Source organism: Tupaia chinensis, unplaced genomic scaffold (genome assembly GCF_000334495.1).
Source record: "Tupaia chinensis unplaced genomic scaffold, TupChi_1.0 Scaffold000212_1, whole genome shotgun sequence".
In the NCBI taxonomy this organism is placed as follows: domain Eukaryota; kingdom Metazoa; phylum Chordata; class Mammalia; order Scandentia; family Tupaiidae; genus Tupaia; species Tupaia belangeri.
This window is the reverse complement of record NW_006159687.1, coordinates 3624749-3651479: the sequence shown is the minus strand read 5'-3', so window position 1 is coordinate 3651479 and position 26731 is coordinate 3624749. Positions and strand designations below refer to the sequence as shown.

The 26731-nt window shown below is 50.4% G+C and overlaps 1 protein-coding gene across 1 annotated transcript in view; it reads left to right on the top strand.

The window, feature by feature from the left end:
• The first annotated feature begins 1607 nt into the window (after positions 1-1607).
• Positions 1608-26731, top strand: part of KLHL6 (kelch like family member 6) — a 60985-nt gene continuing 35861 nt past the window's right edge. Inside the window, exons 1-2 of the mRNA XM_006147380.3 lie at positions 1608-1948; positions 23155-23320. Coding sequence (XP_006147442.1) covers positions 1656-1948; positions 23155-23320 — 459 coding nt within the window. The 5' untranslated portion in view covers positions 1608-1655. The remainder of the gene's footprint in view (positions 1949-23154; positions 23321-26731) is intronic.

Sequence of the window (26731 nt, the reverse complement as noted above, 5' to 3'; positions counted from 1 at the left end):
CCACTAGGAAGTTAAGGGCAGGGCAGGTGGCAGCCATCTGCTTGTGCTGCAGTGTGGCCACTGGGCTTGGGTGGCACATGAAAACTAGTGAGAGAACTTGGTGAACAGCATCTTCATAATGAGCAGTTGAGCTTCGTTGTTGGTTTTGCTTTGTGTGGGTGAGTGGGGCTGACTGTGGCTAATGTTTGTAAGTGGACAGGTTCTGGAGAGAAAGGGCCCTGAGTGCAGTGCTCGGTCACTGAAGGACGACGGTTGACTTATGGAGGAAGGCGTACTGAGCTCCTCCTAGTCGTCTGCCCGCAGAGGGAGACCACAGAGATGGGAGTCATCCATTCCATCATGGTGGGCTCAGGAGGTTGACTGAACCATAGCCGTCCTCCCTCCCTCGTGCTAACAGAACCTGATTTTGCACAGCTGAGAGATGGGTGTTCCTCAATCGTGGGGAAGGTGGTCTAGTCCCAGGGGGATGAATCATGTTTGGGCCAAGCCAGTTATGGCGATTCATTTGTATTTCTTGGTGAAATTGGTTTGGTGTGGCCAAGTGGCCCAGGAGAAGTCTAATGGGGATCTTAGGACATCTTTTTTCTCAGGTAAGAAGAGGGAGAAGGAGGAGACAAGCCGGCTTGACTTTTTCTCCTACTGGTGGACAGAGCTATGTGAAGCCATGTTTTTAGTAGCTATTATACGACCTGGAGGGAACATCTCCATTACACGGAGGGTGACAGGGTGGCGAGGTGGCAAAATCCTGTCCCGATACATCACTGAGCATCTGAATCCAGCCAGGACTCTAAAGCCTGGCTTCTGATAACGTGAGACTCTCGTTGTTTAAACTGCTGTAGATGAGATGTTGTTATTAAAGACAAAATCTTCATGATCGATAGCTCTCTGGATAAAGACCAATGCGGGGGGTTGGCTGTTGATAATCAAAGAAGAGAATAACTGGGGGCTAGCCAATGGCGTAGAGGTTATGCTGCTGGACTCCCACAGGGCTGACTGTGGTTCGAGTCCTGGACACAGTGACTTGAAAATCATGCTGGGCATGTGTGCATGAATGCTCAAGACTTGCTATGACATTGTTTTCCCTTGAGCAGGAGAAAGGTGAAGGTAGGATATATAAAGTACTGACCGAAGTTAGAATGTTGGGAGCAAGTGGGGTTTCCGGTGCTCCCATGGGGTGGAGTGAGAGCTCACCGTGTGGTCTCAGGACAAGAGTGGGAGGACAGAAGAATGCCTCCTGCCCACCCCGTCACCAGCTGTGGAAGCTCCAGGAGTGAAATGCAATAAGCAGAGCTAGAGGTTTCCTGTTCAGGATGCGAGTTGGAAGACAGACCAAAATAACCACACAGCGCTCATGGTAGACTCTGGGAAGAGTCACACCAAAATAACCATACGACGCTCCCGACAAACTCGGCGGAGCCACCCTCCGCTCCCACAGGCCCTTCCTACGCACTCGTTCCAACCAACGTCTGACCCTGTGATAAGTCACAGAAAGCAGAAGAATAGAAGTTGCTGGCGTTTGTAGTAACAGGATGAGAAAGTGCGAGACTTCCTGTTGTGTGTGTGACAGCTGGTGATAAGTGGAGGGCCCTGCACAGGAAATCCGCTCGGCTTCTGCAATGTGACCTGCCTGAAACTCGGGCTCTCCTCCAGTCTGCATGTCCATGGCAGAACAAAGGGGCACCTGGGCTATGGGCGACGTGGTAGAGAAGAGTCTGGAAGGCCCACTGGCACCTTCCGCAAGCGAGCCCTCCCAGAAAAGGGGGGACCTGGTGGAAATCTTAAATGAGGATAAGGTGAAATTTGACGATACGGGACTCTCCCTAATTCTTCAGAATGGCCTGGAGACCCTCCGAGTGGAAAACGCTCTGACAGATGTCATCCTGTGTGTGGACATCCAGGAATTCTCCTGCCACCGCGTGGTGCTTGCCGCGGCCAGCAACTACTTCAGGTCAGCACACGGAGGGCCAGGTCGACTCGGGTGCGAGCTGCAGGGCAAGTCTGGGCCGATGTGCGAGCCCAGTCCACAGAGCTTGCTGTGGCATTCATGGCTTATATATTAACGTTTGCGTGTCTCCCTAAGATACAAGGAAGGAAGCAAGTGGTCCTTAGATCTAAGGAGCTAGGCCACATTCGTAGTAAGATCGGCATCATTTAAAAGCAGTATTTCTGTACCAGGGCAAACTTTCTGGGTCTATGTCCTTGTTCCACAAGGAGAATGACTGGAGTCACGGGGACTTGTTCCCTGGTTAGTCTGACTAATGTGTTGGACACATGATGGTGTCTTTGTTCACCAACAAAGGCAGAGGAAAAGGACGTGGCCCCTCTCGGAATGCTCAGAGGAGTTGCTGACAGTGAGGGGCGTCCTGGGCGTGCTGGAGGCGGGCGGGGAAGGAAAGCAGGTGCGAGAGTCTCCCGATGCGAGAGGCCCGTGGTTACAACCGCTGCGTGAGTGGGGAGAGCCCGTGTCACCAGGCCTGGGTGGCCTCCTGCTCTGCCCCTTCTCGACAGGCAGTCACTCGATGCTCTGAACCTGTTTGTCACCTGTAAGGTGGGGGCAATGAGGAGGGCTGCTCGGGAGTGCTGTGGTAACCAGGTGAGACAGGAGGGGCTCTCAAACGCCCACCCCGTCGTAGGTGCTGAGTTCTTCGACAATTCTGCCTGGTTCAGCTAAGAGCCGTTGAGGGCTCCCTCTGAGCAAACCTCTCGGGTAGGAATGTCTGTGTGGCCATGTCTGCCAAGGCTATGCGGAGGAAGAAGGTATTTCTGGAACTTGAAAAAGAAACACCCTTGTAATGTTTTGTAATGAGAGTCTTAACTCTCGGTTTGGGCAGAAGAAATGAAAAACTATGAACTCACAGTGAGTACCAGGGAAGGTGTTTTCTGTTTTGGAGGTGGTTGGGAGGAAAATGTTTCTTTGCAATTCAAAGAGCAGGGTCCGTGGACTGTCGTGGGGCTGATTAGGGCCCAGATGTGGACAAGGCCGTGGGCCGTCTGGGCTTCAGGGAAGTAGTTCCTGCCACACGCCAGACAGACATCATGAGCTGCTTTTATTTTGCAAGAGCATGAAGAAGGTGGCTGATACCCTCTTTTGTGGAAGAGGAAACGAGCAGACATTACATATCGGGTCATTGCTGGGGCAGGGATTGGGTACGTTCGAGAAGTCCTGGTTGTGACAGCAGTGCCAGCTGCCACTGAGGTTGGACTTCATTCCAAGGAAGTTGGTGGGAGGCACGGCACGGGTGCAGCGTCCGAATGGGCTGACACAGAACTCACCTTCGGAGATTCCCCTCCACTGTCGGTCGCACACTGCCACGTCAGTCACAACCCCTCTCAGGAGTGACAAGAGGCAGCCTCACTCAGTACCCTGGTACTAGCTTGTTTTCCCTTCCAGTTTGCGTAGGTATACACACTCGCTGGAGAGAGACAGAAATAGAGACAGAGGGAAGGTGCGAAATCACCCCCCACGGAGGGCAGCCCTGTCACAGTCTCTCCTCCGTTCTCTTCTTGGGGTTTGGACATGTGTACAGTGTCCGGCCTGTCCTTCCAGCTGTCGGGTCCAGGACTTGAACCAGGCTGTGGGCCATGTGGGATCCAGCTGCAGCATGCCATTGGCTGGCCCCTGGGTACTCACTTTTAAGTTTATTCTTCCTGATTTTAGTCACTGGAACGTGGCCATCATAGTGGCCACCTGGGTGTGGCCTTGTCTGTGGGTGAGCCGGTGGAGCTGTGGCTGTGGGCGGTGTGCCCTGAGCAAGTCGCAGGTCCTTTCTGGCCCCCGGTGCGTGGGCCCAGGGCCTTCCAGCTCTGCTCATCCAGGGCATTTAGGCAAAGTCTCTGCCTGCCCTCAGACAGACGGTGGCCGTGAGAAACTGGAGGCACAGGAGGGCGTCGTGTCTGCCTGGGTGCAGGCAGCCTCTTCCCAAAGCGCCTGGCTGCGAGGGGAAATTCCTTCCGTTATTTTCTTCAGAGCAGTGAGTTTCGATTCTTACCTTGGGATTCCCAGCATGACTTTCCTTCTCGAAGGAGTACAGTGCTGGAGACAGGATTCTTTTTTCCGGTGCTGCTGTGAGTAATCTCTGTTTGCTGAGCACTCCTGTGGTCCAGGCCCTGCCCTCTTGGTCTCTAGGCTATGTAACAGCCAAGGGCCTGCGAGGTGCGGGCTAGCCCGCCTTACAGGGGAGGGACCCAGTTCCAGGGTGAGAGTTAGTAAAAAGTAACCCAGGCAGGATGGAGACCCAAGGGAGACCGTAGGTCAGCCGTGGCCTCGCCGCCCCCCAGCGTTGTTCTAAGGTTTAGAAGGCCAACGTTGAGAGCCAAGCTCTTACGCTCAGGCTAGAGAGAGAGGGAGAGTCTAGCCTCCCTGGGATGCTGTAGCCTCAGCCCTCTGCTTTGAAGGGCCTGGAAACAGGTTAGAAAATTACGGAGGTTTTGTTTTCTTTATTGGCTGAGAGAGTAAATACTTTCCACTAAGTAACTGCCCTTTGTTTGTTTACATTTATTTAAGAGGCTTTTGCCTGAGGGTGCGTGGGCTTGCTGGAGAGAGAATCAGAGGCAGAAACAGTGAGAGGGAAAGTGAGAAATCACCCGTCCCGGCAGACGGCCACGCTGCAATCTCTCCTCCTCTGTCCTCCTTCCTCTGGCACGCTCGCACACACACCTAGTGTGATTTTGAAGCCACCAGGTCCAGGACTCCAACCACGGGCGGCCGTGTGGGAGAACAGCAACGTAGCCGCCATGTAACCGGCCATCTGCTGGTCCTAGCCCTAGTTTATCTACACGGTCTCCTACTGACAGACATGTAGATGGTTCTAGTCTTTCACGACTACGAACAGTTCTGAAATGAACGACCTTACATGTGTGTCATTTCGTGCGTGTGCAGGAGTATTGGGATGCTTTTCTAGAAGGCTCGCCGAGTCATTCGCATCTGCTGTCTTAGCAGGCATTGCCAGCGTCTCCCCATAGAGGTTAATCAGTTTGCATTGCCCACGGTCTTACCAAAAGAGGGCGTCATCCCAATGGGTTTTCAACAATCTGACTGAAGAGAAAAAATGTCTCAGCTTACTTTTAATAGGCATTTCTCAATTTTAATAAAATCAAACAGTTTTATTACAGAATTATTTTATTGGAGCCAGCAGATGGTGTGATGGTTAAGGTGCTGGACTCCTACATGGCCAATTGTGGTTCGAGTCCCAGACGTGGAACATGCTTTCTCATTTTCTTTCCCTCTCTGTCTCTCTGGTCAAACTAAAAACTAATAATAAAATAAATAAAATTAAATAAAGTAATTCTAAAAAAAAGATTTAAAATAAAAAAGAGTAATTTTATTTAACTTTATCTATTTATTTATTTTAATTTGACTAGAGAGGGACAGAATGAGAGTGAGAGAGAGCGAGAGAGAGAGAAAGTGAGAAAGCAAGCTACCAGGTCCAGGACTCAAATCGCAGTCAGCCATGTGGGAGTGTCCAGTGCCCCAACCACCACGCCACCTGCCATCTTTACATAGGCTCAAGGTTCATCTGTCATTCTTTTTTTTCTGTAAATTCTCCTGAACTGGGAGGCACAGGAGGGCGTCGTGTCTGCCTGGGTGCAGGCAGCCTCTTCCCAAAGCGCCTGGCTGCGAGGGGAAATTCCTTCCGTTATTTTCTTCAGAGCAGTGAGTTTCGATTCTTACCTTGGGATTCCCAGCATGACTTTCCTTCTCGAAGGAGTACAGTGCTGGAGACAGGATTCTTTTTTCCGGTGCTGCTGTGAGTAATCTCTGTTTGCTGAGCACTCCTGTGGTCCAGGCCCTGCCCTCTTGGTCTCTAGGCTATGTAACAGCCAAGGGCCTGCGAGGTGCGGGCTAGCCCGCCTTACAGGGGAGGGACCCAGTTCCAGGGTGAGAGTTAGTAAAAAGTAACCCAGGCAGGATGGAGACCCAAGGGAGACCGTAGGTCAGCCGTGGCCTCGCCGCCCCCCAGCGTTGTTCTAAGGTTTAGAAGGCCAACGTTGAGAGCCAAGCTCTTACGCTCAGGCTAGAGAGAGAGGGAGAGTCTAGCCTCCCTGGGATGCTGTAGCCTCAGCCCTCTGCTTTGAAGGGCCTGGAAACAGGTTAGAAAATTACGGAGGTTTTGTTTTCTTTATTGGCTGAGAGAGTAAATACTTTCCACTAAGTAACTGCCCTTTGTTTGTTTACATTTATTTAAGAGGCTTTTGCCTGAGGGTGCGTGGGCTTGCTGGAGAGAGAATCAGAGGCAGAAACAGTGAGAGGGAAAGTGAGAAATCACCCGTCCCGGCAGACGGCCACGCTGCAATCTCTCCTCCTCTGTCCTCCTTCCTCTGGCACGCTCGCACACACACCTAGTGTGATTTTGAAGCCACCAGGTCCAGGACTCCAACCACGGGCGGCCGTGTGGGAGAACAGCAACGTAGCCGCCATGTAACCGGCCATCTGCTGGTCCTAGCCCTAGTTTATCTACACGGTCTCCTACTGACAGACATGTAGATGGTTCTAGTCTTTCACGACTACGAACAGTTCTGAAATGAACGACCTTACATGTGTGTCATTTCGTGCGTGTGCAGGAGTATTGGGATGCTTTTCTAGAAGGCTCGCCGAGTCATTCGCATCTGCTGTCTTAGCAGGCATTGCCAGCGTCTCCCCATAGAGGTTAATCAGTTTGCATTGCCCACGGTCTTACCAAAAGAGGGCGTCATCCCAATGGGTTTTCAACAATCTGACTGAAGAGAAAAAATGTCTCAGCTTACTTTTAATAGGCATTTCTCAATTTTAATAAAATCAAACAGTTTTTTTAAAGAATTATTTTATTGGAGCCAGCAGATGGTGTGATGGTTAAGGTGCTGGACTCCTACATGGCCAATTGTGGTTCGAGTCCCAGACGTGGAACATGCTTTCTCATTTTCTTTCCCTCTCTGTCTCTCTGGTCAAACTAAAAACTAATAATAAAATAAATAAAATTAAATAAAGTAATTCTAAAAAAAAGATTTAAAATAAAAAAGAGTAATTTTATTTAACTTTATCTATTTATTTATTTTAATTTGACTAGAGAGGGACAGAATGAGAGTGAGAGAGAGCGAGAGAGAGAGAAAGTGAGAAAGCAAGCTACCAGGTCCAGGACTCAAATCGCAGTCAGCCATGTGGGAGTGTCCAGTGCCCCAACCACCACGCCACCTGCCATCTTTACATAGGCTCAAGGTTCATCTGTCATTCTTTTTTTTCTGTAAATTCTCCTATGCTATCTTTCTCATGTATTTTTAAATTAATTTTTTAACCAAAGTAAGACATGCAAATGGTAAGCAGAGTCAGACAGCGTCTGAAGGCTTATAACGAGCAGCCGTATCCCCTCCTCCTCCACCTCCAGCTTCACCAGCATTTTCAACTTGTGGCTCTTTCTCTTGGAATTACCTTTGTATTTCTACACAATATTCTATCTTTCTTGATTTCTCGGTTTTGACACTGTTTGCTGATTTCAGATACAGAGTTAGCACTTAATCTAACTTCCTTTCCTATCATGTTACAGCTATGCTGAATCTGAGCTTACATTATTATGTTCATGGAAATATTGTTTTATGGTGAGCCCAATTATACGATATGCTTATTTTTCTGTTCTTGTAAACCTCTTTGTCTTTCCTGGAGTGAATACTTTACAACTTTTTCTTTAGTTTCTGGAGTATCTTTTGAACTGTCGTTCAGGTGGTCAAATGTGTCAAAGAACCCTCCAGTTTCATTTTCTTCCAGAATGTTCCCCACCGCCATTGCCCTGCAATGCCCTCTGGGTTTGCAGCCCAGCTGTGGTCCAGCTGCCTCCCCTGTTCCAGGAGCGTCCTTTGACTCTCTGCCATGCTGCGTGGAGCCTTTCCCCCCATCCCTGGTCGCCCCTCCTGAGTCTACGCTCTGCTCCGATGGAGCACATCGTCCACGAAGTTCCTAAGGAGGGGTACATGGGAAGTCAATTGTTGAGACCTTGCATGTTAAAAATATCTTCCTTCACTGGGTATAAGGTTGAATAACCTGTGACTATGTTACTGTATTCGTAAAAGATACTTTGTAGTTGTGATTAAGTTAATATCTTCAGACGGGGGATCTCTTAGATTGGCTGGGCTCAGTGTAATCAAAAGTATCCTGGTTAGTGGGAACAGAAGAGTCAGAGTAAAGAGAGGAGGTGGGACAATGGGGCAGAGGTTGGCGCCGTTACCCCGTCTCCTTCGATGACGGAGAGGGGGTGATGAGTCAGGGAACGTAGACACGAAACAGCAAGGAAATGGATTCTTCCCGGGAACTTGCACGGGAAGCACGGTCCTGCCAACCCTTGGACTTCGGCCTACTGAGACCCATTTTGTACTTCTCACCTCCAGCATTGCAAAGTCATACAACTTTAGAGGTTTCGAGTCGCAGAGGTTGAGTTCGGTCGTTACAGTAACGGTTCGAAAACAATGCGCTTAGGTATAGAATTCTGGAAAATAATTTTCCTTCAGGATTTCGACAGCTTTTCCCATTGTCTTCTAGATCCCTTACATGTTATCCCATTTCACCCTAACATTACCCACCTCATTTCAGAGGGGAAACTGAGATGCTGAGAGGTTAAGTAACTTGCTCGAGGTTACAACATTATAGGAGGCAGAGGATTTTCTTGGGTCCCGTGTTCTCTTCTTTCCTTTTTTCCCTTATTGCTTTCTTGTATGAGGGTACTTTGAAAAGTTCACGGACAGACAAAATTGAAGCATGAGTTTATTTTGATGCAAAAATCTTCTAAAAACTGTGTGTAACTATTTTTCCCTTTTCCTTTTCATTTCTGTTCTTTTTCTTTTTGAGTTTCCTACACGGTGCTTGTGCCAGTCAGAAAGAGAGAGGAAAAGTAAGAAAGCACCTCCCAGGGGCAATGACCACGTGGGAGTTCCTTCTCCATTTTCCTTTGGGGATTTTAGGCACACACACACACACTCACACACGCACCTGGCATGGTTTTCAAGCTGCCGGGTCGAGGACTCGAACCGCACAGTCAGCCACGTGGGGGTCAGCCACGCGGTATCTAGCCACCTTCACCACACCACTGGCTGGCCCCATGCATAGTTTTTTCATCCTTGTTTTCCACGATTGTTTTGAAGACCCCTTCCTAGTGACAACCCTTGATTTTTGCAAAGACCGACTCTTCTAAAGACCTGGGCTGACTGTGGAGTAGGTCATGCCCACAGCTCCGCTATCGCGTGGCGACTAGCTGGAGCCGCAGTGAAGCCAATTCTGGTGTCCCTGTTTACACGAGGGAGAAAACCTGATTGGCCACTGATTACCTGCCGTCTCTACCACACCCGTGGAAAAGGAGTTCCAAGAACTTGTTTGTGGAACTGGAGAACTGGTAGGAAGGGACTGTGCCGGCCTGGAAAGCCCTGATGGCGGCCAGCAGAGGCTGTGCTGGGAGCTCAGACAACATCCCCCTGGGGTGGAATGAGGAAGTCGGGGAAAATAACGCATTGTTGAAGTTGAGAAAAGGTGAGGGAGGATAAAGCTTAAATAACGTACATTTAAATGTCAAAGAGCCAGACCCCAAGATGTTCTCATGGCAGAAAAATTGGGTGCCGCATCGATTTATTTTGTAAGAAGACGGATGACTTCTGTAAGTCCACCGGCAAAGCCGCCACCTACGTCAGCGCTTTTGGACAGGCCCCTACGTCAAAGTCCTTGGAAGGGGCTGTGCCCGCAGCACCCCGAGCCCCTCTCCGACGGCTCTCCCTCTGACGCCCACCTGCTGCAGGGTACGGCACGGTATGTGCCTACCAGTGACCCGAGAACAGCCACACTGGGGTGCCAGATGCACATTGTCGCCGTCCACAGACATGGCCCGGGTTAAAGAGTGCAGGGGGCCAGCTGGTGGCGTGGGGTGAAGGTGGCCGGAGAGCACACGGCCGACCACGTGGTTTGAGTCCCAGACCTGGTGGCTTGAAAAACATGCTGAGTGCACGTATGTGTGCCCAAAATCCCCAAAGGAGAAATAGAGAAGGGCTGGCATGGCCGTCTTCCTCTGTCCCTCTTCTTCTCTCTCTAGCAGGTGCCTGCACCCGCTAACAAGTTAAAAGGAGAGAGTACAGAGGAATATGGGAATAGCCAAGATGCACTAACATTCGAGCAACTTCCTGCCAAAGCACATACGGTGCAAGATTTGGGGTAAGAGATTATGGGACATCCTGAGAAAGTTAAGGGTTTTCATTTAGCATTATTGGTCCCCCCCTTTTTTTTTTCTTTTCTGGTTTTTGCCATGGGGGTGTACACTTTCAAAAGGCAGCGAGAGAGAGAGACGGAAAGTGAGAAATCACCCCATCACCTCCCAGGGGGGATGGTCATGCCACAATCTCTTCTCCATTCTCCTCTTGGGATTTTGGGCATGCATATATATGCCTAGTATGATTTTCTTTTCTTGAATATTTTTAAGAGAGAGACCTTTTCTTAGACTTTCTCTGCTATAGCGCATGTGTGCTTGCCAGACACACACACACACACACACACACACAGAGAGAGAGAGAGAGAGAGAGTCATACTGCAGTCTCTTCTCATCCATTCTCCTGGGATTTTGGGCATGGAGACTCATGCTCCTGGCATCAGTTTCAAGCTACCAGGTCCAGGACTTGAACTGCAGTTGGCCACGTGGGAATCCAGTGCCACAAGCACTGCTCCACCTGCTGGCCCAGCGTCTGGTATGAGCTTTAAGCCGCCAGGTCTGGGACTCGAACCGTGGTGGGAATCCGGTGCCTCCATCACCATGCCACCTCCTGGCCCCTGGTCTTTTTTAGATGTGTTTTTGCACACTTGTAACCGTGGTTACATACAGTTGTGCACCTGCTTTGCTCCCCCTCTTCATTATAACCCTTCCCCAGGCGCGCCATCCTTTCCGTATTTGCCATTCCTTTTGCTGCCAGTTTTAACAGACGCATAAGAGGAAATCCATCCTTGCACTGTGCTCATTACGTTATTTCCAACATTTTATTTTTATAAATGACGGTAATCTTTGTAGTAAGTACTTTTTGTAGTTTAGAATGTGAGAGGGTCAAATTGTTTTGAATAATTAGTGCACATTATGCTCTTTGCTGAATTTCGTTCTCATTTTATTTAATCCTTAGTAAGTGTCTCCATTTCACCCTGGAGGAAATTCATTTGCGGGGAAAAATTGTTTCCCCGCGGAGATCTAAGCTAACATGCACCCTCTCCAAGAGGGTGGAGGGTGGAAACGTGCCTGAAAGGACATTCTCTGGGTAAGATCTTTACTCTTCCCGGGGGAAACAAGCCACCCTTCCCCACTCACGCACAGGCCGGTACTGGTAGGACACTCATCCCAGCCGTGCCTAGGGCCAAGCCGACAGACCCAGGCAGCACCGAAGATCTGGCATGCCTCAGGGTATCAGCCTGAGTCAAAGGTCAGATAGGAAGTGAGGCCCTCAGGGTGCAAGGCGAAGAGACGATGCTGGGGGCGGGACCTCAAGAATCTGTAGGAAGTCCCTGGGAAAAGTCCCAGGAACTGCTCTGTAAATGGAAAGAACTAAGGTGCTAGGATTTGAACCTGGACTCTGCTGTGGATTAGCTTGTACATCCTGGCCCCATTGTGTGGCCCACCTACAGCCCCAAGGCGAGATCTACAACACAGCAAGGCTAGCGATTTGTGACTACTGATCTCAGAGAGTTGTGAAAGGCAAATAATAACATGAATTTACGGGGCCAGCAGGTGGCATGGTGGTTAGGGCACTGGGCTCCCACATGGGCGATCACGGTTCAAGTCCTGAACCTGGTGGTTTGCTTTCCCGCTCTCTCCTCTGTCTCTCTCTCGGACGACCCCAGCAACTTAAATAATAATAATAAAATAAAATAAAGCAATTCTTTAAAAAAAAATGGATTCATTTATGAACTTATTTGCCTAACCACTCTGTACACAGCAGTAAGGCAGATTTCTTAGTTCTCACAACCAGAAATCAACTCTGGCTTATTTGAGAAAAGGAATTTATGTAAATGGTATTAGGAATTTGCAAAAATCCCCTCCCGGAAGTTGGGAAGACCAAACTCAGAAACCAGACAGGTGCAAGAGAGGCCAGGCAGCAGCCACAACCACAGCCAGAAGCCACACAGAACTTGTGTGGGGAGGGCCCTGGGGCTGCAGCTGCACAGACGCCACGGCTGTGTCTGGCACTGCTTCTGCCACTTCCACCGAGACCCGTCTCCCTCTGCCCCTGCTTTTTCGCACCACTAGCTCCCAATCCGAAGCCCGCGTGGTTCACCAGAGTGGTTGGGGCTGAGCTACAGGTGTTCATGCCTTGGCTGCGACAGAAGCTGGGAAAGTGAGTGTGAACTTGGAAGCCTCTGGGTAGGGAGTGGCTTCTGCCGTTCACCGTCCTGCTGAGAGGGAGAGAGGGAGAGTGGTCCACGGTCCACACCGAGCAGGAGGGCTTCAGATGCCGGGCAGCCAAAGGATCGCAGGCCCTACTGGGGTACCTGCAAAGTGCCAGTGTCATCGGATGGGAGAGCGCTGAGCTGTGTTGGGAGGTCCTTGGTTCTTTGGGCCCAAATCACTAAAATTAGAGACCTGTCCCTAGCTGCAAAATAAAGCCACAACCAAAACAGAAGTAGGGAGAAAAGAGAGCTTAACAGAAAAGAAAGATTTTAGAGAAGTACACTTCAAAGGCTTTTGGGCGGGCAGGTGGCGAGGTAGCACCTGCTGCCTTTGGAACTGCTTAGGTGTTACTTTATCACCAGAGGTGACCTGGACTGTTTAGTGGTGGGGGGTCTGTCACACTGTCTCTGCCCTTTGTTTGAAACCCCTGGGCTTTCTCCTGCACTTGCTTGCGCATCCCTCTCACAGGCGAAGAGTGTGAGAGATTTTTTTTTTTTAAGCATTCGCCAATTTTTGTGGTGTGAATACTGCCACCATAGCCAGTTCTTTTTTTTGAAGAAGTTTTTGCTATAGGGCGCGTGCACTTGCCAAAAAGACAGAGAGAGACAGAGAGACAGAAAGCGAAAAATCACCCCCCAGGGGGGATGGTCACGCTGCAATCCCTTCTCCTCCATTCTCCTCTCGGGATCTTGGGCACGCACGCACACACACCCAGCATGAGTTTAAACCACCAGGTCCAGGACTTGAACTGTGGTCGACTACATGGGAGTCCAGCGACATAGCCATTACGCCATTTGCTGGTTCCCGTGGAATATGATTACCTAACTGAGTGTGCCCAGTGTGAGCCAGGATGTTTAATTAGGATAGACTGCCCGATTAGTTTATCACCCAGTGGGAATCAGGATGCTGACCAAAATGTGTGGTTGGGTCTTTTTGTACTCAGGAGGGGTGATAAGAGAAATTTACAGTCATCCCTGTGTGTCTTCTCAGGTACCAAGGGAGGAAAACTGGTGTTTGCCTTGCCTTCCTGGCACCAGGGGCTAGGTGGGAAGACGGCATTCATGGAGGGCCTGGTTGTGACTCCTGATAAGCTGTGATTGATGGGACCTGTGTCCTTCTGCTATGCTCTTAGGGCTGCCGCTCATGACTAGCTACCTGCCTAGCACACCAGGACTGCATGAAGTACAGGCCAGGTATTACAGGATCACTAAAAACCGTGCAGGTAACAGGATTCTGTGACTTGTCAGACAGCAGAGACATGGACCCTGAGATCCTACCCACCAGAGGACACTTGTTAACACTTTCACTTCTCTTCTTCCTCAAGACTTTGGGGACCAGCAGATGGCGTCATGGTTACGTCTCTGGACTCCCACATAGCCGACCGCAGTTCAAGTCCTGGACCTGGCAGCTTGAAACTCACACCAGGCATGTGTGTGTGCATGCCCAAAATAAGCAGGAGGAGAATGGAGGAGAAGGGATTGCAGTGTGGCCACCCCTTCTGGGGGTGATTTCTTGCTTTCTGTCTCTCTGTCTCTCTCTCTCTTTCTGGAGAGTGCACGCACTCTATAGCAAAAATATCTCTCAGAAACACACACACACACACACACACACACACACACACACACACACACAAAACAAAACCTCAAAACACCTTCCTCAAGATGTTGAGTAGCCCTGAGTCCAGTAGTGGGAGTCACCCATCATGGGTGGACAAGACAGTGAAAATGTAAGCTACCCAACCGAAGGCCTGATGGCTAAGGCAGCTAGAGCCCATGGCTAAGTGCACCCTGGACGGTGTGGCTTCAGAAATGTGCCAGACGCAGGTGTACGTGTGCCCAGAATCCCCAAAGGAGGGGGATGGAGAAGGAGTTGCAGTGTGGCCGTGCCCCCCAATCCCTCCGGGGGATGTTTTCTCCTCTCCTCCTCTCTCTGTGTCTCTCTTTTTCTCTCTGGTGGATGCGGCATGCCCTCTAATAAATAAAAATAAAATAAAATAAAATAAAACAAAAGAAGAAGAAAGAAAGAAAAGACAAAGAGAAAGAGGGGCCCGCAGGTGGCATGATGGTTGGGTACTGGACTCCCACATGGCTGCGAAATCTCAGGAGGAGAGTGGAGGAGAAGGGATTGCGGCGTGGCCATCTCCCGGTGGGTGATTTCTCACTTTTCCTCTCGCTGTCTCTCTCAGTCTCTGGTACACACACATCTTATGGCAAAAACCTTAAGAAGGAAAGAAAGAAAAGAAAATGTGAGCTATGTGAAGTGGTGACTGGTTTGTTTGTCTCTTTCTCCTTGACACTGTTGCAATGAGTGGCATTTGGCAGATACCCTGGAAATGTCTGAAGTGAATAAAAACCTTGATATTACTCCTGTTGAACTTTTATTTATTTATGTATTTATTTTAATTTGACCAGGGAGGAACAGAATGAGAGAGGGTCAGTGAGAAAGCAAGCCACCAAGTCCAGGACTCGAACCACGGTCGGCCATGTGAGAGTCCAGTGCCCTTAACCACCACGCCACCTGCCGGCCCCGACTTTGATACTGCTCCTGTAAGTGCAGCTGCTGATGAAGAAGGACAGTGGCCAGAGCAGGAAGTCCTTGCAGAGTGGCCAGGCTACTAGAATAGGGAAGGACAATCAGTTACGGTCATCGTAGCACAAACTGGAAAGAGCGGTAAAATCCCGTCGGGCCAGCAAGAAGTGTGGAAGTTAAGGCACCGGTTCCCCCATGACCGGTTTCACGGTTCACGTCCCAGACCTGGTGGCTTGAAAATCACACGGGGCATGTGTGCGTTCCCCAAGTCCTGAGGAGAACGGAAGAGCAGGAATTGCAGTGTGATCATTAACCCTGGGAACAGTGAGTTCTCACTTTCCCTCTCTGTCTCTGTCTCTCTGGTGAGAGAGAGAGAGAGAGAGGAAGAGATAAGAAAAGAACGAAGAATCCCAGTGCTTCAGTGCTTCGGCGTTGTTGGTTCAGAAGGCCACTCATGTGAGCGTGTGAGCGCACATGGGCTGTGTCTACATGGCGGGTTCTTTTTTATTACTTATTTATTTTTTTAGCACTGGGAGGTGGGGAGGTTCTGCCCTAGGGCAGAAGTGCAATTAGGTTCTTTGATTTGCAATAAAATATCATGTCTGTCATCTTCACCTCTGGCAACTAGGGCATGTGGCTCTTCTTCCAACCAAGAACAGAAAATCTATTCTTCTCTAGTTCTGAGTAACCTTCTTTTTCTTTTTCTTTTTCTTTTTTTTTTTTTTGGAGAGGTTTTCCCTATAGGGCGTGTGCGCTCGCCAGAAAGACAGAGAGACAGAGAGGCAGAAAGCAAGAAATCCCCCCCCGGGGGTACGGCCATGCCACAATCCCTTCTCCTCCATTCTCCTCTTGGGATCTTGGGCACACACGCACACACGCCCGGCATGAGTTTAAGCCACCGGGTCCAGGACTCGAACTGTGGTTGACTACGTGGGAGTCCAGTGACATAGCCATTAAGCTAACTGCTGGTCCCTTTAATTAACTTTCAAGACCCATTTTAGGCAGAGACTTGCTATGTTGTGATCCTCCTGCCTCAGCGCCCAGCAGCTAGGATCGCAGGTGTAGACCGCTGTGCTCGACTCTGGGGGTGGCCCGGAATCACATCCAGGCCTCATCCTGCCCAGTGACAGCATCAACCAGCACATGCTGCCATGCTAGGCTGTTCTACTCAGCTCTCCCTGCTTCTGTTGGGCAAGGCCAAGGAGTTTTCCCACCTTGTGGGTGTGGAAAGCCATGAGAGTATTTAAGCAGGAAAGCGCCGTGATCCGTCATCTCGATTAAAGTGATCTTTAGGCCGTGGGTATGGAGGGCCCTTATACCCAGGGAGACCCTGGGGTGGCTGCAGGAAACTACAGTGAGAGGGGATGAAGTCTGGTCATCAGGTCAGCTCTGAGCTTCAAGACTGGAAGAGGAAGAAAAGGTGGAATAACCTTATGGATCCTTCAGTGCCATACAATCCCACTTTAGAGCAAAGCCCAGAAACAAACCACACAATTGCAAAGTAACTCAGGGTGCCGAACTTGCGAGGTTGAGCGTTGGACGGATGCGCACCATGGCTATATTAAAATCTCTTCCTCTCTCTGGTTCACATCTCTGACAGAGGCCCCTGCTGGCTTTTAGGGTGCCTTCCTTTGAATTTTAAAAAGCCCTTTGTCTAGGAGGACTGATTAGAAAGAAGGGCCCCTTTCTCGGGGAACAATTGCAGTTTGCACCGGGGCTCGAGCCTCGAGGCTCGGGAAGTGCAGTAGAGGCCGGATTCTAGCCCAGTTCAGCTCTGGCTTGGCCACCTCCAATGTCGCCCAACCTGTGGTGGCTCGTCCTTGACCTCTAGCTTTGTAACGGCCTCTACCCTCAGCCAGGGAACTCCCTCCCACCTTTCCCTCTGGACTCTGTGTCATAAAAGCCCAAGGAGCGGCCTGGTGTCCGGATTGCTCGTGGCAGCTGGTGGAGGGGGCAGCCTAGGACACTTTGACTGTCCTTGCCGTCCCGGGAGGGATTTTGTGCCTGGGCAGCCCCCATGTGTGACTACCTTGGGGCGAAGGTCGGAGTAGCACCAGATGGCAAGTTTCTAAGTGGTCCGAACCATCCCTAAGAAGAGGCTAATCTTTGACATAACGGTCACAAGGAAGCCAGCATGGCGCCCTGGGGGACCAGGATGGAGGACGTCTGGGAAAACCGGGTGATGTTGAACCTGCAGGGGAGTCATCTGGTCAGGATGTGGCCGCAGACAGAAAACCCAAACACCAGCCCTGCTCCTGGCCCCATGGGGAAGTGAGAACCTGAGCAGACCTCACTGAAGAGAGTCGTGAGGGAAGCGGAGTTTTGTTGGGGGGACCCAGGTTCCCCAGCAAGGAGGGGGACATGTGCAAAATCAGAAGCAAACGAAGGCAAAGAACATCCATCATGGTTTGTCCTGTAAAACCGCAGGTCGGAGGGCATCTATTCTATTTTGCCTCTTGTAACAGAAAAGACCTGATTTATAAAAACAGAGGTTTGGGACCAGCAGTTGGCGTAATGGCTATGTTGCTGGACTCCCATGTGGTCAACCGCGGTTTGAGTCTCGGACCTGGTGGCTTGAACTCATGCTGGGCACGGAGGAGAAGGGATTGTGGCGTGGCCATCCCCCCTCGGGGTGATTTCTCGCTTTGTGTCTCTCCGTCTCTGTCTTTCTGGCGAGCACACACGCCCTATAGCAAAAACCTTTCCAAAAAAGAAAGAAAGAAAGAAACCAGGGGCAGCTGATGGGAAAAGCTCCTCAGCAGTGTAGTTCCTGCCTCTGTTAGTACGTCCCGGGAAAAGGCCCTGTCCTTGTGGTCTCCTGGCTCGGCTTGGTTGTGGTTAATACTCGACCACAGTGGCACCCATGCCCAGCAAACTAACGTGAGAACAAATCTGTTAAAAACACACCTCTTGGGGCTGGCAGGCGGCATGATGGTTAAGGATACTGGACTCCCACATGACCGACTGCGGTTCGAGTCCTGGACCTGGTGGCTTGCTTTCTCACTTTCTCTCTCTCTCTCTCCTTCTCTCTCTGTTCCTCTCTGGTCAAATTAAAATAAATAAATAAATAAAAATGAAATTATTCTTTAAAAAAAAATACCTCTCCAGGGACCAGCAGATGGCATAAGGGTCACATAGCTGGACTCTCATGTAGTCGACCGCAGTTCAAGTCCCAGATCCAGTGTCTTAAAATTCATGCTGGGTGCATGTGTGTACGTGCCCCAAATCCCAAGAGGTGACTGGAGGAGGGGAGATTATGGCGTGGCCACCACCCACCAGGGGTGATTTCTCGCTTTCTATCTCTCTGTCTCTCTGGCGAGCACATGCACCCTATAGCAAAAGTCTCTTAAAAACAAAGTTATCTTTGAGTCCTACCTCTGCTCATCAGCCTTCGATGGCTCCCTGTTGTCCACTGAATAAACCCTGAGTCCCTAGCCTCCTCCAGTGCCCTCCACAGGTTATCTCCCAGACTGCTTTCTCCCCGCCCTCATGTTCCTGCGCTCAGCTAGCTCCCTGGAGCTCAGGACAGACGTGCTGTCGGCCTAGGTACGGCTGCTTAAATTCCCCAGGAAGCAGTCCATGGCCTTGCATCTGTGTCACGGACAAGCAATCTTAGCGAGGTCAATTTCACTAGATTTTAAGGCTTGAGAGCCTAATCCCCTGTTTTTGTCATCCTTGTTTTTGTTTGTTTGTTTCTTTTCCTTCACAATGGGGTACCTGCACCCTCTGGGGAGAGAGAGAGAGAGAGAGAGGGAAAGCGAGAAGCACTCCCAGGAGGGACGGCCACACCGCAATCCCTTCTTCCCCACTCTGCTCTCAGGATTTTGGGCACGCACGCGCCCAGAGTGACTCTCAAGCTGCTAGGTCTAGGAGTGGAGCAACACAGTCGGCCACGTGGGGTCCGCCCCGGCCAGGGAGCTGGCCGTGGGATAATCCTATGTGTGTGCTGTTCTGCCCGCCAGCACTCTGAGATGCCACCCACGTAGCCCTAGGTGGGGGTCCGGCCCTCAAGATTTCTGGCAGAGGCTGTCTAGACCGAGGTGGCCTGATGACCTCTGAATGCCCTGGGAGCACGGTTTCCCTTTCTGAAGAACAGCCTGTCTTGGCAGCTGAGTACCTGTCTGCCCTGCCCGAGGAGTCCTCTTGGCAGCTGAGTACCTGTCTGCCCTGCCCTAGGAGTCTCCCCTTCCCCACTCCCTTCCTGTGTGCACTGCCTTAGGGGTCTCCCCTTCCCCACTCCCTCCCCTGTGTGCACTGCCCTAGGAGTCTCCCCTTCCCCGCTCCCTCCCCTGTGTGCACTGCCCTAGGAGTCCCCCCTTCCCCGCTCCCTCCCCTGTCTGCCCTGCCCTAGGAGTCTCCCCTTCCCCACTCCCTTCCCTGTGTGCACTGCCCTAGGGGTCTCCCCTTCCCCACTCCCTCCCCTGTGTGCACTGCCCTAGGAGTCTCCCCTTCCCCACCCCCTCCCCTGTCTGCCCTGCCCTAGGAGTCCCCCCTTCCCTGCTCCCTCCCCTGTCTGCCCTGGCAGTGTCTCCCCTTAGGTAATCCCTGAGCATCACAGAGGGCAGTCCAGCCACACCCTTGGCATGCTCTGAAGAACATGCTTTCTCAGTTTTTGCAATATGGGTGAGCCGAGAATTTTCCAAGTCTTTAATTTCGAGTTCCTCCTTGTTTAAAAATTCCTACTTCAGCTGATGGCTGGCATTCTCCTGCAGGCAGCGGGGAGGGGCTAAACCGTCCCTTCGATGTTTGCTCCACAACCTCCTGAGCGGGTACCCAGTGCTCGGCTCCCAAGTTCCATCTCCCACGAAGCAGTAGGACACGGTTCAGTCAGTTCTTGGCCACTGTGACAAGGCCCACCTTCCCCGGTCTCCAGTGCATGTGTCTCACTTCCCTCTGATGCCGCCCGGAGGGACCACGTTCTACCAGCCGGGCGTCCACAGTCGTCCAGGACTTGTCCAGCTTCACTCGCGACTCGTCCTCACCCCTGCTCCTTACACAGCTCCAAGCCTCCTCCGCACCTGGGTACTGGCTACAGTGCGCTCTACTCAGCACCAGCGTGTGTCTTAATCAGGGTCGGAGGCCATGACGGATACACACACTGGGCAGGTAGACAACAGAGGAGTGCTCTCATAGTTCTGGGGCCTGGAAGTCGGGGCTCAGGGTGCCAGCATGGCTGGGCCTGGTGAGGGCTCTTTTCTGGACTTGCAGAGAGCTGCCCCCTAGTTCTATTCTCTCTTCCTCTTCTTACAAAGACATCAATCCTATCAAATGTGGACCTTCCTCTTACAAACCCACACCTTCACCTCTGGAAAGCCTTATCTCAAATATAGACATAGGGAACCAGCAGTTAGCGTAATGGCTATGTCGCTGGACTCCCACGTAGTCGACTGCGGTTCGTGTCCCAGACCCGGTGGCTTAAAACGCACGCCGGGCGCGTGTGCGTGCATGTCCAAGATCCCGAGGGGAGAATGGAGGAGCAGGGATTGCGGCGTGACCATCCCCCCTGGGGGGGATTTCTTGCTTTCTGTCTCTATGTCTCTCTCTGTCTGTCTGGAGAACACATGAGCCCTACAGTGAAAATCTCTCCAAAAAAAAAAAAAATATAGAGACATATTGGGTATTAGAATTTCAACATATAATGTGGGGGGGGGACACAATTCAGTCCAAAGCATGTGTGTGTGTGTATATATAATTTTATTTCATTCATTGTCATCATTATTATTATTATTAATTATTATGTTGACCAGAGAGAGAGAAAGTAATTGAGAAAGCAAGCTGCCAGGTCCGGGACTCGAACCGTGGTCAGTCATATGGGAGTCAGGCTGTCCTAACCACCACGCCACCTGCTGGCCCCTCAAAGCACATATTTCAATCCCTCCCAGCCCTAGTGCAGTATCCTGTGCAATATTCTGTAAAATGCACGGCATGTTGAAATAAATGGAGTTCCAGTGCCTCCAAGGAGTTTTTATAACCTGTGCTGACCCTGCTGGTGGGAGCGCTGTCTCACAGCTACTGGGAGAGCAAGAAGGGTACACAGGTGTTTTGGGGATGGGACTGATGGCACAGTGGTAATGCGCTGCTCACCATGATGTGAGGCCCCTGGGAAGGTCGTGGGTTCATGGCCCCAGGACTCCTTGGTACGCACAGGCATAGGTGTGCCCGTGATCCTCGCCGGCTGAGGCAGGAAGTGGGTTGCAGTGTGAAGACCCTGTTGGAGCGCCTGTCTCTCTCACGAACCAAATAACTAAATAAATTTAAATTAAAAAAAAAGGACCAGCTTCACTGGGTAAGAATGTTATGAGGCTGCTGTTCATAACAAGAGGAATTCTAGCTAGTTTTTAATGCTAAGAACTATAATTCTGAGTGTTCAGATTTGTTAAAAAGATAATTCAAGGGAACTTTAAAAACTTTGTAGAAAAATGGAATTAAATTATAAGTTTATTTTGGTGCAAAAATGTCCATGCATAATTTTTCGTAGTACACATTTTCCGTGAACTCCTTGAAGGCGCTCATAAATAAGGACAGTGAAGTGGGTCGATGGGCGGACTGCGGCTGGAACTCACTGGCCAAGCCCCCGGTAAGGCAGCAGGCGTGGGTGTGTCCATGTGGCTTCTCTCCCTGTCTTCACGCTCCCATTCACGTTTTTCTATTTTTTCCTCCCCTCCTAACTTTAACATATAAAATCTTACTATAGTTTTGGTGCCTCTTAAGCTTCCAGAATTCCAGGAATCTTTTCAGAATCTGATAAGATATAAATACATTTTAAAAATAAATAAAACAGGGGCCAGCGGTTGGCATAATGGCTATGTCGCTGTACTCCCATGTAGCTGACCGCAGTTCGAGTCCTGGACCCGGTGGATTACACTCACGCTGGGCGCGTGTGTGTGCGTGCCCAAGATCCCGAGCGGAGAATGGAGGAGAAGGGATTGCGGCGTGACCATCCCCCCTGGGGGGTGATTTCTCACTTTCTGTCTCTATGTCTCTCTCTGTCTGTCTGGCGAGCGCACGCGCCCTACAGTGAAAATCTCTCCCCCCCCAAAAAATAAATAAATAAATAAATAAAAATAAAAAAACGATCTTTAGAGGAGAATGGAGGAGAAGGGATTGCGGCGTGACCATCCCCCCTGGGGGGTGATTTCTCACTTTCTGTCTCTATGTCTCTCTCTGTCTGTCTGGCGAGCGCACGCGCCCTACAGTGAAAATCTCTCCCCCCCCAAAAAATAAATAAATAAATAAATAAAAATAAAAAAACGATCTTTAGAGGAGAATGGAGGAGAAGGGATTGCGGCGTGGCTATACCCCCTGGGGGGTGATTTCTTGCTTTCTGTCTCTCTCTCTGTGTCTTTCTGGTGAGTGTACGTGCCCTATAGCAAAAACCTTGTCAAAAATAAAGAAAGAAAGAAAGAAAATAGCTTATGCACTCACTGAAAAGGACCAACAGTTCAGATGCCAAAGTCCAAGAAGCGCGAGGAGCTCACAGCCGAGCCCGCTGTGGGTACAAACACATCTCTACCTATCTATGAGTGCTGAACTAACCCTCACGATAAAAGTTAAACAGCGCTGTCAAGGTCCCCATGGCAGATGAGAAAACAGAGGCTCATGGAGATGAAGTAACATGTCCAGCTTCTGAGCTGGTGGAGCTGGAGTTCAATCCTGGCCCGTTTGATGTTCACTTCAAATTCCTTCCACATCGTCCCCCTTCCTCCAAGATGGAGGATAGATATTCCGGAAGTCCAGTCCTGCGATGGGGTCAGGAAAGGCATGGTCCATGAGTGAGATGGGGTAGTTCTGTCCTGCGGCCGGGGGCAGGTTCCCTGCTGCAGGCGCCCAGGGCCAGGGGCCAGCCTCAGGTGAGAGGCAGCTGCAGGAGCCAGTTGCACTGCGGCGGGGTATCTGGGCACCAGCTGGCCAGGTCAGAGGAGAGCTGGGAGGACTGAGTCTGAGTCAGAAACCGTGTTTGAATCCTGGGCGTTAAGAAAGAAAGGACGGATGAAGCTAAGGGGTCCCACAGCCTCCCCAGAAGAACCCCCAGCAGGTTGACACATCTGCGAGTGGCTTTGGGTCCCCACTCTGGGCACGGCAGGGCCGGACTGTGGGGCTCAGTAAGCGTTAACTGCATGTCCGATGTGCAGTGGGCGTTGGAGGAACTGAGCAATTAGCCCACGTACTGACTTCGGGGACCTCCTGTTCCATGACAGCAGCTGAGTCCAAAAGGGAATCTCGGATCCTGGGAGGACTCACGTTCAGCCCTCTCTTCCAGGGCCATGTTCTGCAATGATCTGAAGGAGAAATACGAGAAGAGGATCATCATTAAAGGGGTCGATGCCGAGACCATGCACACGCTCCTGGATTACACGTACACCAGCAAGGCGCTCATCACCAAGCAGAACGTCCAGCGGCTCCTGGAGGCTGCTAACCTCTTCCAGGTGAGTGGGCAAGGGCCCGCGCTCCCCTCCGGAGCAAGCAGAGGCGGCCGTTCCCGAGGCCTGCCTCGACTGACTCCCACACCTGTGCACACACACGCACACGCAAACAGCTGGTCTTGTGCATACGTGCAAGTCGGAAGATGCTCATGTGAAAATTCCGGGTGTGGAGCTTGGTGCTGGGGCCTGCGCCTGGTTCCTGACCGGAACCGTGAATGACTGCAGAAGCCTAGTGGGGCCAGGGGCTGCGTCAGCACTCCCTACATGTAACTTAGCACGACCTGGAGAGGACGTTACTTCCCCGTCCTATGGGTGGGGACAGAAAGGCGCATAGAGGACAACTGGCAAGGTCGTGATCCAACCCTGGGCTTCCCAGGTCCGGGGTCCTTACGCTGGCCACCATGCAGCCTCGGGTGGCCGTGTCTAAGTTCTGGCGTAAGCATACTCCTGTGGTGGCTGTGAAAGAGCAGCAGTGGGAAGGAAGGGGACTTCTAGAAGTTAGGGTAGAGAACCCACAGAATTAAGTTTAAAACAGCATTTATTTTTACTCAGCAATATTTGCTTCGACCTGATTACTACAATTGCACTTAGCGCTCTAAAAATAATTAGACCCATCGACTATGTCATTTGTGCCCAGAACTATGTCAATGGCCCCATCCCAAGTTGCCTCTGGGCCTAGTCTCAGCTTACCCCACCAAACCTGATCCCACTGGGTGGAGGGAGGCGTCTCATTGCCTGGATGGTGAGACGCAGGAGGAGTAGAGACCAGGGACAAGCCAGGTAATTGTCATCGGATCTTGTCCACGGCATGGCACTTTGGGAGGTGGTGTCTACTTCGGTCGGGGGGCTGTCTTTGTGGTGGCTGGAGTCTGGGCAGGACCCATGGTGTCCCGCCGAGAAGGAAGAGTGGACAGAGGAAGGAAACCAGCTCTGATTTATCAGCTCTGATCAATTCTCAGACAGGTCACTATAATTTTCGCCAGCTTCATTGGCTCCATTCCTGCAGGGCGTTCACAGGTGCCACAATTTCAGCAGGGCGGGTGGGCTTTCCCTGGTGATGTCTCCAAGCCAGTCAACACCCCACGCCCACGCTGCCGGCCCTCACCTGGAAAGCTCAGCCTCACTGACTGGCAGGAGAAGGAGGGCTTGGCGGCGTGGCCAGCACCCCACCGCACCCTCCTGCTCACAGCTGCAGCAGTCCAGCTTCGGGGTCCTTCCCATCGCAGAATCGCCTCGTTCACCATTCAGTGAAGCCACCGCAGCCAATGTGATTTCCACGTTCACCGTCGCTGGGGCCCAGAGAGGTGAACAAGCAACACTGACAATAACCATCTGAATAGCGGTCATTGCTGCCGGCATGGTAGATGCCCACTGGGTGTAGATTTCACTGAGCGGCCGTTCCCTGCTTCGACACCAGGCTGGGGCGAGTAGCCAGCCCTCCTGTCTTCACCTCTAGCTAAAAGCAGCCTTCTACGATGGGCTAAGATCGATCTTGTTTTTCCAAAGTGTAGGTTTTAGTATTTTTAATTGTAGTATTACAAACTCAATACAGAAATATTAGAAACCCAGACAAGCATGAAGAGTGTAAAAAGGATCTACGATGCTCTCCTATTCAGACCACGTGGCAACTTCCTTGGTATGCATGTCCAAATCCACACACCGGCACGGACAGATGCAGCTAGCAGGGTGGTCAGCAGCACGCCTTCGTAGCCAGAGAGCCTGGGTTTAAATCCCTGCTCCACTAGTTACAGTTGTGTGACTTTGGGTGCGTTTTATAATTTCTTTGTGCTCCAGTGTCCCCCTCCCTTTTTTTTTTTTAAATAAGTATGATAACAGCCTATTATAAAAAAAGTTATAATATTTATAAAATATTTAGGACAGTATCTGATATGCAATAAATACTATCTAAGAGGGTCTTAAAAAGCCATGGAAAATATATTTTATGAAAATCTATGTATGGATTTCAAAATTTTGCACCAAAATTAACTCATAGTTTAATTCCATTTTCCATAAAGTTTTTGAAATTTCTGCATATACATGCTTATAGCATTATTACTTATTACATACACTTCACATATTTTAGAAGAACGGTATCCTATTAGACATTGTTTTTTATTTTACTTAGATTATAATCATCTTTTCCTGTCAGATGCATTTCTTTCTTTCTTTCTTTTTTTTTTTTTTGCAGTTTACTATAGGGTGCATGTGCTCACCAGAGAGAGACAGAAAGGGGAGGGGGACTGAGAAATCTCCTAGGGAGGATGGCCACACCACAGTCCTTTCTCCTCCTTTTTTCCTCTTGGGATTTTGGGCATGGACACACATGTGCCTAAGATTTGAACCACACAGTAAGCTATGTGGGATCCATGGGACCAGCAGTTAGCGTAATGGCTATATCGCTGGACTCCCAGGTAGTCGACTGCGGTTTGAGTCCCGGACCCAGTGGCTTAAACTCATGCCGGGCGCGTGTGCGTGCATGCCCAAGATCTCAAGAAGAGAATGGAGGAGAAGGGATTGCGGCGTGGCCATCCCCCCTGGGGGGTGATTTCTTGCTTTCTATCTCTTTGTCTCTCTCTGTCTTTCTGGCGAGCGCACGCGCCCTATAGCAAAAACCTCTCCAGAAAAAAAAAAAAGCTATGTGGGATCCAGCAGCCTGAACCTCCACGCCACCTACTCGCCTGTTCATTTCTGTAATGACACTTCTAATAATTGAATGGAATTTAATGATACAATAAATCGGCAAGTCAATCCTTGTAGCTGAAAGCTAGAAAGTCGTTCCATCTACCTGACTATTTAAAACAATGTTGTCATAAACATTCTTTATCTCTCTCTCTCTCTCTTTTTTTTTTAAGAGAGATTTTTGCTATAGGGTGTGTGCACTTACCAGAGAGACAGAGACAGAGAAAGTGAGAAATCACCTTCTGGGAAGACGGCCATGCCTCAATTCCTTCTCCTCCATTCTCTCTTGGGGTTTTGGACATGCACACATACGTGTCCTGTATGAGTTTCAAGCTTTTGAGTCTGGGACTTGAACTGCAGTCAACCACGTGGGAGTCTAGTACCTTAACCACTATGCCACCTGCTGGCCCCCATTCTTTGTAATTCTATTAGGACATTCATCTCATCCATATAAAATAAAAGGAGAAGGAATGTTTATGACAGAACCTGGGGTTTATGACACGAATATCTGTTTTTCTGGGGAACACCAATCTGCAAGAGGATTTCGTCAAATACTCTTGAGTATTTGACCCTTGGCTGTCCAGTCATGCGTAAAATGGAGACACTGATAGATGAGCTCGAGTATCAGAATCCCGGTGTACCCAGACTAGCGCGGGATGCTAGCGGGCAGGAGAGTTTCCCAGGGCTGTCAAGTGGCTTGCCAGTTACTTTTTTTTTTTTTTTTTTTTTGGAGGC